Source organism: Schistocerca americana, chromosome 2 (assembly GCF_021461395.2).
Source record: "Schistocerca americana isolate TAMUIC-IGC-003095 chromosome 2, iqSchAmer2.1, whole genome shotgun sequence".
NCBI classification, from domain to species: domain Eukaryota; kingdom Metazoa; phylum Arthropoda; class Insecta; order Orthoptera; family Acrididae; genus Schistocerca; species Schistocerca americana.
The window spans coordinates 361,426,055-361,438,094 of NC_060120.1; the positions used below are offsets into that span (position 1 = coordinate 361,426,055).

The 12,040-nt window shown below is 40.1% G+C and overlaps 1 protein-coding gene across 1 annotated transcript in view; it reads left to right on the forward strand.

The window, feature by feature from the left end:
• LOC124595091 overlaps positions 1–12,040 on the forward strand; it is a gene marked incomplete at its 5' end in the record, with an annotated part of 177,884 nt that overhangs the window by 70,118 nt on the left and 95,726 nt on the right. Inside the window, one exon of the mRNA XM_047133680.1 lies at positions 3,930–4,117. Within this exon, the coding sequence (XP_046989636.1) occupies positions 3,930–4,117 (188 nt within the window). The remainder of the gene's footprint in view (positions 1–3,929; positions 4,118–12,040) is intronic.

Here is a 12,040-nt window from a genome sequence, read left to right on the forward strand (position 1 = left end):
CGTAAAACACTTCGGTCTACTCATTTTACCGAGAGAGTTGCCGAAGTAGTTAACGTCTCTGGACTAGCATTAAGAAGGAACAGCGTTCCAGGCGTTATTCAGCCGTACAGATTTAGGGCTTCTAAGAGTTACTCAAAATCTAGAAGCAAATACCGCACAGGTTTCGCCGTAAAACCTGAGGGTCATTTTCTTGATCCATCCTTGTCCAGTTAACATGTACATACATACTCCGCATGCCACCATAAGGGGCATGGCGGAGGGAACATCGTACCACTGTACTTATCTCTGTACTGTTCCAGCAGTAACTGGAGCGACAGAAAATGACTGTCTAAATGCTTCCGTACGAGCCATCGTTTCTCTCATCTTGTCTGCTCGGTCCGTATGCAAGAGGTATATTGGTGGCACTAGAATCGTTCTGCCGTCATTCGCACCTGATGCTAAACTTTCTGAATGGTGTTTTTCGAAAGCACGTCTTTATCCATTCAGGAATTCACATTTAATTTAGCAGAGCATTTCCGTAACAATGCTCCATCGCTAATGACATTGCCAACTTCTCGATATTTTCATCCTAAAATATTGATATTATCGATAACGCAAATGTTGCAGAACTCAAACGTTGTATTCTGTAACACGTGACATCCACATCAGATTATCATCAATATAAATACCTAAGAGTTTAGCATATACTGCTTGTTTTATTGGTCGTGTTTCACCTATAATGATTTCGTCGTCGACGAACGTCATACCCTAAAATTCCTCTCTACTTTCTAGTAACTTTTCTGAGCTTCGGTAAATTGTTAGATATCGACCCCTCTAACAAAATCAGTTTACCCTTGACAGCTAATTTAGATATCAACTGAAACACACAAACATACTACGAATTTTCGCAATGTTTATGACGTACTAATTATAATTGGTTTCCTCAGATGATGTAGCGTAGTAGTGTGAAACGCTACTACGAATAAAAAAATTAATGTGATCGGCCACACAATAAAACCAAGTTTCCTAATTAATGTTTAAGCCGTTTATGGATATTACTTCACTGCTTTTGGCATAGCTCTCCATCACCGACCTCGCTGCTTCTGTTTTACCAGTTGTTTTGTGCGATAGAAGTTGTAAATACTTTTTGAAGACCAGTTCCAGCAGAACTTCACAACTCCCTTCTATTGCGTATTAATTATTTCTCTACACCTACCGGCCGGCCGCTGTGGCCGAGCGGTTCTAGGCGCTTCAGTCTGGAACCGCGCGACCGCTACGGTCGCAGGTTCGAATCCTGCCTCGGGCATGGATGTGTGTGATGTCCTTAGGTCAGTTAGGTTTAAGTAGTTCTAGGGGACTGATGACCTCAGATGTTAAGTCCCATAGTGCTCAGAGGCATTTGAACCATTTTCTATACCTACCTTTGTTAAAGTGCTTAAGCGATTTTATTTGACGGAGTACAATGATTAATAAACATTATTAAAATGCAACTTAAATAATCCAGTGTTACTCATTATTGAGGAAACCGGTCCTCTGTGATATAAGTTTCCCTTCATTTTCTACGGTAGCAGTTATAGGTATTAAATTGAGAAAGCTTTTAATCATCTGCAGAGGTGAAATAATACTCTTTGCACAAAAATTTATAAAATATGAACTACCTTTATGAATAATGCATACACTCTAAGACAAAAAAAAAAGACGCACCACGAAGGAATTAATTCGAGTGGGACGGTGATCGGTAGATGTGGTGTATATGTACAGACAAACAAATGATTACAAAAAAATGGTTCAAATGGCTCTGAGCACTATGGCACTTAACATTTATGGTCATCAGTCCCCTAGAACTTAGAACTACTTAAACCTAACTAACCTATGGACATCACACAACACCCAGTCATCGCAAATGATTACAGTTTCAGAAAAATTGGATGATATATTCACACACACACACACACACACACACACACACACAAACAAAGATCAAATGCAAACAAAATTCAGATTTGGCGCCGAACTCCCTGGTGGACAAATGAACACTGACTGGGCTGGGACACACAACAAACCACAATCACACTGTGCTTTGGTGAAGTGAAAAGTGTTTCCTACGTTATTTGTGGAAAATACTTGTAGTTACGAGTGCATCGCAGCACCTCACCATGATGCGGAGAATGAAAGTGATTGGCACACGAAAACGAAAGTAAAAACGAATATAGGCGCGAAAACATCGCGACAAACAAAATTACATTCTAGAAGATAGGTTAACTCTGAGGAAAAAACTTTCTCATCAACATCGTTTGGTGCAGATGACAAGCTATTTGTAGTAATTAACACACATGTGATCCGGAAATTTATGCACACCAAATGTCAAGGTATTTACAAAAAGAAACGATCTATTGTTTGAACTAAACATCCACATAATTTTATAATCATTTAACAAAAATGTTCACATTACAGAATAAATAAAAACGAAAAACCATTGGTGATGGCACAGTGGTGCCGAAACATGTTTGGGTACTGAGAAAAAACTGTGTTTTCCGTAACTGGCGGACCTCACATCCAACAATTGTACTAGCTTAAATTATGAACATGCTTCAATTAACTGTTATCTTTAAGGTAAACGGCGCGTCAGAACTGACTCGTGGTCATCTGGTAGATTAATCCTATTCAGTCCCATTATTTCTTCACAACGGGCAGTTATCAATAAAAATTTACCTCCATTACTTATTCAGTCTGTGCAAAGATCCTTACAACGATAAAATTTGAGGTCGATACCTGCGTTGCGCCCACTGATTGCGTGGAGAGCATTTCTGCAGTCAAGTATTGTCTGCCGAAATTGAGCTCAGAGTTGCGCCTCTTTCCACACGTGCAGGGGGAATCGCGTATTGCTGAAAGACAACCTTTCTCTTGCTAATCCCCGGCAGACGTGTCACGCCAGTCATCCGTTATCTGCCTGAAGGCACGGCACTGTGTGGTCCTCTGACAGATTCGCCTTCCGTGCTCAGTAGGCAGCTGGTTAGCTACGGCTCTGCTCCACAGTGTTCCTGTTCCAGGCGGTGAGCTCTTCACCTCTGATACAGTCCTACGAATTTATTATGAAGGAGGGGCGCTGCAGTCACCACCCGTTCTGTTCCTCTGAGCAGACAGCGTCGTTACGCTACTGTCGGATGCGAGGCACTGTGGGTGTGTGGGCATTGTCAAGACCACTAAAACTTCTAATGCCGTCCTTTTCCCCTTACAGTTAAATGTGTCGGTTGCAGTAACATGATGACATTGTTTTAAGACCACATCTTATTACTGAATATATGTTACATCGTTGTTGAAACGACATGCTAAATTCCTGTTGATCTTGTTGTGTAAACTGAAGGGGGAGGGGCAAGAAAGGAAAGGAAAGGAAAAGGAAGGGAAGGAACTAATGGTATTAGCTGAATCAGGACTTTGTGCAGAATCAGCGGCGACAAGTAAAAATGTGTGGTGGTCCCGGACTCGAACTCGGGACCTCCTGCTTACTAGGCAGTGCACTAAACCACTGCTCCACCCAGGCAAAGTTTTTATCGCAGATGCGTGGACTATATCGACACGCTCCCCGGCCGACTCAGACTCCCATATAGCGCCATCTGTCGCAGTCCCCGTGCATGTCCTCCACGCTCGCTAATTTAGATTCTCGCAGGAGGTTTAACGGCCCTCACTGGAAGTTGTGGATTCATTGCCCATCGAGGCGACTCAGTTTTTTTGAAAGCGCTGTCTCTGCTCTCTCCGAAAGAATAGACACCATGCATTCGTATAATCCTCTTGATCACTTTGTGTACACTGATGTGTTCCAGTATCTTAACGATGATGTGGAAAATTTCAGATTGCGTGTAACAGCGCCGTGCAGTCTCTACCTGTATCTGTTATTTATGTGATGTTTACGTCAAACGCGCACATCGTCAACACCAGGCACCTGTTGGCAGGCTCCGGGGACAGCGGCGTGTGCAGCCCGCCGCCCCCACGCGCCGCCCACGTGTCGTCGCCGTGGCCGCCCCCGCACAGTCAGCGGCCGCGCTACTGCGACCCCCACATCTCCTACATGGACCGCGTCGTCATGGAGATCATCGACACCGAGGCAGTCTACGTCAGGGACCTGCAGCAGATCATAGAGGTGAGCTGCGCTCGAGCCTCGTGTGCCACGTCGCACTCTGCTATCTTGAAACGTCCCCTTAGAACAATTATACATGACTGTCCTTAAACTGACACACAATATTTTTAGCGCAACGCAATCTGACTTTCAAAACTCCCTACTAAAGAATGGCCCTGACAAACATTAAACTATACCTTTCACAAATCACTTACCTCACAAAAATCTTCGCTGCTCAAGCTACTGCAATACAGCGAGCGCCACTACTGCCAGCTAAATAAAAGATTCAAATTACTGAAGGCACTAACTACTGATAGGGGTAGTTAGCAAATGAAAGATATTAATAGAGAGCAAACAATGTATTTACCTTAATATCATCACAAATCATAATATATATATATCAGTTCATGACAAACTGCAAACCTCCGCCATCTCTCTCCCCACATCCACCACTGCTGGCGGCTCACCTCCAACTGCGCAACGTTACGCGCTGTTCACAGCCAGCTGCCGCTGCCCAACACTACAATGGCAGACAACAATGCAAACTAGCCACAGACTGCACACAGCACAGCCAGTGATTTTCATACAGAGGTGGCGTTACCAATAAAAAACCTAAACAGCCTACTTACATAGAGAAAACATAAACAGCCTACTTACATACAGAAAACATAAACAGCCTACTTACATAGCGGAACAGCCTACTTACATAGAGAAAACATAAACAGCCTACTTACATACAGAAAACATAAACAGCCTACTTACATAGCGGAACAGCCTACTTACATAGAGAAAACATAAACAGCCTACTTACATACAGAAAACATAAACAGCCTACTTACATAGCCCCCATGCTCCCCACAAAAAATTTTTACAAATGGTGTTGGGCACTGGCCAATACAGATTTGACAAAAATTTTTCACAATTACAGTAACAAAGATATAAAATGCACACACTTATTGATACAATGTTGGTCAAAAGCTAAAATTTTCTCACAGTCTATAAAGACAGTCCAGATTGTTCATCACTGTAAAATTTCAGTGTTTTTCTCAAAGTCTGAGCAGTAAAAGACAATGCACACAGAAGTAGTGGATTTCCATGCAGTCTTGAAGAAGTAGTGTTGTCCTTCCAACGGAAAGACAGTGCTGACTCTTGACATGCTGACAGGTAATGGGCCACAACAGAGCAAACCCACAGCAGAGTTCATTCGACGTTTTGAAGAATATTGTTAGGTAGGTCATCACAGAGCAGACCCACTGGAGTCCTGGTAGAGATTGTGGTATTGGTGGGCCACCAGAGGTGCAGACCCACTGCAGTCCTTGTAGAAATAATGGCGTTGGTAGGTCATCATAGATGCAGACCCACTGTATTCCTTGTAGAGATAATGGTATTGGTGGGCCACCAGAGGTGCAGACCCACTGTAGTCCTGGTAGAGACGGCCAGCAGCCATCCGTTGCGACTGTGCAGGTGCACAATCACCATCGAAGATTCTTGCAGAGAATATAGCAAGTCCATAAACCACCACTTGTGCACTCACAAAGTTTCTGGAATTGTCCTTAGAACCAGCAATGCTGTTATCCAGTCCCTTGCTGAATTATTAATACACTTGCAAACACTGACAGTCCCTACTTCTCACATATTGTCCATATACTATGACCAACAGAAACGTGTGCAGTGAAATGTAACTTACAAGTTAATAATATCATGAACTGGTGACAATTACAATTTTATAACATAAGAATACAATTACAAAGGTACAAAATACATCATTAAAGAACATAATAATACAGATAACATTTGTAGTACAGGCTTTACAAAAGAATCGAACTAACATATACATCAGTGGAATTATGACATGAGTACATACATAAAAGATCACAATAACTTTTGAAACATCAACTTCACACATTAGCATTAACACAAAACAGAGTAAATAATGTCTAAACATCTTTACAAAGTAAATAACATATTATTAATGCCAATTATATTCGAAGATAACAGTATTCCTCATCATAGTGAATGTAGCTTAATATTAAAAGAAGAAAAAATTCTATGAAACTACACAGAGACAGGAAGAAAATAAATACACAAGGGTACACAAACACATAGTGGGATAACACCAATAGGAAAGGACAGGGTTCGTTTTCAGTGTAACATTTGGTACTGCAGTCCAACCCAAAACTTCATATATCTTTCCTCTTATTTCATCCTTTGTTTCCACCAAAAAAATTCGATCTAAGCATGCTTTCTGTATTTATATGTTCACACATTTCTTACCTCATTTTTATTTTCCATTACCTTACCTCATCATTTATTTCCTAGAAAATCCTACCTATACCTGCTTTCTGTACGTTTTTCGTATAGATTCTCAATGCATTTCTTCCAATTCATCGCAACTCATTCTCTTCTATAGTCTACCCCCTCTTAAGCTAACTTAAATCTACTGAGCTCAGATGCTAAACTAAGGGACGAGGCAATGCAGCAGCACAAAACAATTAACACAAACATCAATGACGAAAAAAATTCAAATTTGCAAAGCAAGCAGCATTAAACCTGGCTTAGCAGAGTAACACAAATTAAAATTCAGTAGCACTACGCCTGGCAAACAGCAGCAACTTATACCTAGACATGACATAGCTCAAGCAGAAAAAATATTACACTAAAATGGCCATGTCTAATACCTATGTCACATCTTAACACTAGAGTGATGCATCACGAGAACTTACACTAGCAGATAAGTTACCAAATCGTAAAGAAATTATTTATGCAATTCCTGTGAAGGGAAATGTCTATTTATGTGCCCTCGTTTTCTTGTAAGTAGATCATAAATTTCTTATTGACTGGATCTGTAGGCATAAAATAACTATATTAGTACATATATTAAATTTTATTTTAACCAATGCTGCAGTGCAGCTAGAAACTTGATATTAAACAAAATGTGTAAATAAATACATAAAGCAAGCCATATGGCATTTTTCTTAACTAGCAAGACAATAGCTGTGAAATGTTTCTCATCGTTTCATTAGGCATTTCAGTAAAATATCATAAATTACGAGCTCCACAGTATGCTTTCAACAAGGAGATGTCAGTAGCGCGGACAATGGCCTTCCCTTTCTTTTTTTTTTTCTACCTGTGCTTCTGACGAGGCACTCACACTAATGGCTTGTTCTCCAGGCGTCTGACACAGCTGGGTGCCCGCGACGCATTACGTGCAGGTGGTCACTTAACTTTCGTACGGAAATATTTACGACAGCAGTTTCTGCTACCGTCTCACATAGAAATATTTCACAGGTCAAGAATTAGCGTTGCAAATCTGTAGAAACAAAATGCTATTGATATAACAGTGTCCAAAAAAAATTTTCGTCTGCATTGTAATACATTCACGCATATACACACACATTTCATAACTCTTAAAGTACGTTTCTTGGTTTCCAACATCCTTTTCATAAATCAGAGTCCCTAACCACTATTCATTATTCCTTACCTTATTATACATATACATATTCGTCGACACTTCTTCAATATTTCATCCTGAGAAACATGTAGCATAATCAAATTCCTCATATACGGTATCATCATCTTATTGATCATAAACATACCTCAACAGCATAATACACATCGTCGTCGTAATAATAACATCATAACACCTCAGTCAAATCTCAAAAACGTCGTAGCTTTCTGCAATAATATCAAAACCTAAAAAGAATTCTCTGCTCATTTAAATAGTGTCATCTACCTCAAACGTACTTTAAAAATCATGATCTCATACCAAATACATCATTCAAATCTCTCATAGTATCACAATGGTTCCGAAAAAATATGAACAGTTTACAAAGTACAGACAAAATACAGTTTCATAAGTGTGAAGTTATCCAACCGTGTAATTGCGTAAACATGTGTCACTGATGCAGTAAAATAAATGTTTGTCTCTCTCAGTTAAATAATCAGATAGCTGTGTAATTTGTGTGTTAGAGAAATAAGGTACCGATGTGTAAAGTTGTATAAGCAAATACCATATTAGCTAGGGTTCCTTGTGGTTGCCACACACATGGTACACAAAGTAAGCGTGTACCCCCCTGAGGATAAACGTAATTATACCCTCAGGTGTTACAAATTACAGCAATGGAATGAAATGTATCACGGAAAACTTTCTTTGTAATTAAAAAATCTTTGAAAATAAGTGTTTTAAGTATAAGATTAATCACTCAAATGCGTGTCCTGTAGCGCTAAATGTGCGTCTTGTTGCAACATAATCTGTGTGGAAGTGTCGTAGTTATCGTCCTCCGTAAGCAAAGTTCTGCTAAAGTCAATGTACTTACCTCATGATACACAAAAGTGAAATGCTTTACGTATAGATATCTTAGTTATTACGCTTATTGCCGTGATGAGGAAAGTACTGTACAGTAACGTATTGTTATGCCACGAAAAAGGCTGTCTCATTGTTGCTATACCACAAAAGTTACTACTAAAACATGTTTTTCTTCCTAGAAGAATTCAGAAAACTGTGCAGATATAAAACAGATACACTGCAAAAGCAACATTGTAAATTGTCACTCATTAGTAGCGTCGTGATAAAAATCGTGTAGCTGTCACATAAACTAACCTCTGTGTCATCTGGTATCTCTCAGAAAGTACTTTAAATCCGGAATGTATTTTCAAGTAAACCAAAATGTTGCATTAAAACCTCATTAGCAGTACCATATATAATGTTATTTTTCTCGGAGCCAGCCGGCGCACGTGTATGCCTGCGGTGCGAGTCATTGTCTGTCTCTTTGTTGCCGCGCGTCGTTACTGGGATTAGGAGGCCTAACTTCCACAAATTCGCCTTGCCGAGAGGGCCCAGCTCTGTTTAAAGCTCGCCAGTTCTGATGGAATTCAGGTCTGTCGTTTTGTCGGTAGTTTACACAGTTTCTTTCGTGTCGGTCACGTGGTGGAGAATTTCTCCCTGAATCGTAACTGCGCGCTGAACTGTTGCGTCTGAAATTATTCTGTCTCCCTTGATAATAATAGTTCTGATTACCATATTGTCTGTTTCTATGGTTATCTCTGTCATATTCATTACTACGGAAATGCGATCTTTCTCTGTAACTATTACTCTGCCAATGGTTGTCATATGGGTGGTGTCTGTTTTGGTCACGATTTGTGTTGTGATAATAGCTTTGTCGCGTCCAGTTATTACTTCTTTCATCGCGGATTTGCGACGGATGTGACCTGTAATTGTTGTGTTCCTGGTTTCGCGTTCCGCAATTGTCAGTGTCAATTTCTAATTCTTGTAACAGTCCCTGAAAAGCTTCAATGTCGTCTTTGCAACGTCCTGCTAAAATAATATGTCGTAAATGTTCAGGCAGTTTGATTAAGCAAATGCGGATGAGTTCTGAGGGGCTGTATGGGTTTGACAGGTATTGATTCTTGTGCAACATGTCTTCAAAATATTTCACAAGACTGGAAAATTCAGATTGTTCGAAGTGTTTCATCATTATGATGTTATGTTTTACACGGTCTTGTGTAGCTTGAGACCAATATGCTGAGAGGAAGGCATGGTAAAACTCTCCTTCACTGTGGCAATCGTGAATTACCGATCGCATTCTTACAGCTGGTTCATTCTCCAAGTAGCCACACATAAATTCTAATCTGTGTTCTAACGACCAGTTGGGAGGAAAACAATGAGAGAATTGATGGAGCCATGCTTGTGGATGAATGTCGTTGCCAGAATTCTTAAATGTTTTGAATTTACGTGTAGTAATGAACAGCTTATAGTCAAAATCATCATGTCGGCGAGTCGCATATCGGTCATTGTTAGGTCGTGTCGGCCGTTCCATCTCAAAATTCGGTGCACATTGCCAATTTCTTTCATAACTTCCGAAATGCCCTGTGTTATTATTTTGCGGCTTTTCCGTGTTTCTAAGTCCCTCTTCCCGTGTTGGAGCGCGAGTGTCTTCTGAAATACGTAATTCTTGTATTACCTGTGTCAGCTGATCTTGTACTTCCCGGATTTCTCTTTGGTGTTGCGTATCAATTTGATTCAGATTTTGTTTCAGTTTCCTAATTTGTGCGTTCTGTTCTGTGTCATTAAAGACTACCGGTTTTGCGTCATTCAGATTATCATCTACCTTTGCAGATAAATTATTTAGCTGATCCGAAAGTTCAACTACTTTCTCTGATAATGAACACATTTCCTCAGTGTGTTTTTCTGAACCAAGTTTCAGAGTGTCCATTTGTGTTGAAATCGAATCTACTGTGTCCTTTAAGTTATCCTGAGTTTTTGCAAGTTGCGTAACCGAATCGGTAGATGCAACTGAGTCAATTTTAGCTTGCAAGATGTTGTGATTTTCATGAACAATAGTTTGCAGTTCTTTTATGGCTGCTTCGTGATTCTGTAATGCATTTTCATGACGCGAAAAAATAGGTTGAAAATGCTCACAAATTTGAGTTTTTACGTCATTACAGACTTTTTGACATTTCGATTCAATGTTATGTAACTCAGCAGTTAAATCCTCACGTGTTTGTTCGAGAGTTTGTTCCAATGAGTCTAACTTTTTGAGATTTTGTTCCACTGTGTCTAACTGTTGCTGTGTTTGTCTCTGGTGTTGTTCCATTGTGTCTAACTTTTCAAGCTTTTGCTGTGTTTGTCTCTGATTTTGTTCCATTTGTTGCATTAATTGCAATAATAATGTATTAGTGTCTGGAATCTGTTTCTCTACGCTTTTCGGCAGTGCATTTGCACCGGCAACATTCACATTTTGACAAGCAGAAAATGCGTCTTGACTTATTTGAGAAAACGGTGATAACCCAAAACCTGAATCTACAGTATTTGCGAAATTGTGTCCTGTCATTTCGGATTCCTGAGGCGAGCTGTTGCCGACCGATCGATCGATAATGCTTCCCTGTTCACTACCTGTTTCACTGTCTACACCATTGTTTGCAGCCCGCTCCATTTCCCTATTCACAATTACCAAATTACTACTTTGAACATCAGTTAATTCATAACTCGGTGGCGCTAACACACTGCTCTCATTTTCACTGTCATTTCTCAGTTTACTTTGGAGCCTAGTATTACGTTTTTCACACGCCATTATTGTCACAGTATTTCACACGACAACACAGAAAAACACAATTTGAAGATCAAAAATAAGAGAACACATTAACATAGCACTGAAAATAATATCTAGTTAATTGCAAGCGCAGCTGCGAAATACTTGCTGCAAATCTACATGCATGCCACAACTGTTTTACTATACAACAATGAAAGACTGCAACTACAAAGGAAATTCTCTCTACAATTACGCGCTAGCAATAAACAAAATCTACACTAAATACACAAACTACAAGAAAAAATCAGAAGATTCCAGTGAGGTATCCTAGGCTAAGGGTCGACATATGAAACGTCCCCTTAGAACAATTATACATGACTGTCCTTAAACTGACACACAATATTTTTAGCGCAACGCAATCTGACTTTCAAAACTCCCTACTAAAGAATGGCCCTGACAAACATTAAACTATACCTTTCACAAATCACTTACCTCACAAAAATCTTCGCTGCTCAAGCTACTGCAATACAGCGAGCGCCACTACTGCCAGCTAAATAAAAGATTCAAATTACTGAAGGCACTAACTACTGATAGGGGTAGTTAGCAAATGAAAGATATTAATAGAGAGCAAACAATGTATTTACCTTAATATCATCACAAATCATAATATATATATATCAGTTCATGACAAACTGCAAACCTCCGCCATCTCTCTCCCCACATCCACCACTGCTGGCGGCTCACCTCCAACTGCGCAACGTTACGCGCTGTTCACAGCCAGCTGCCGCTGCCCAACACTACAATGGCAGACAACAATGCAAACTAGCCACAGACTGCACACAGCACAGCCAGTGATTTTCATACAGAGGTGGCGTTACCAATAAAAAACCTAAACAGCCTACTTACATAGAGAAAACAT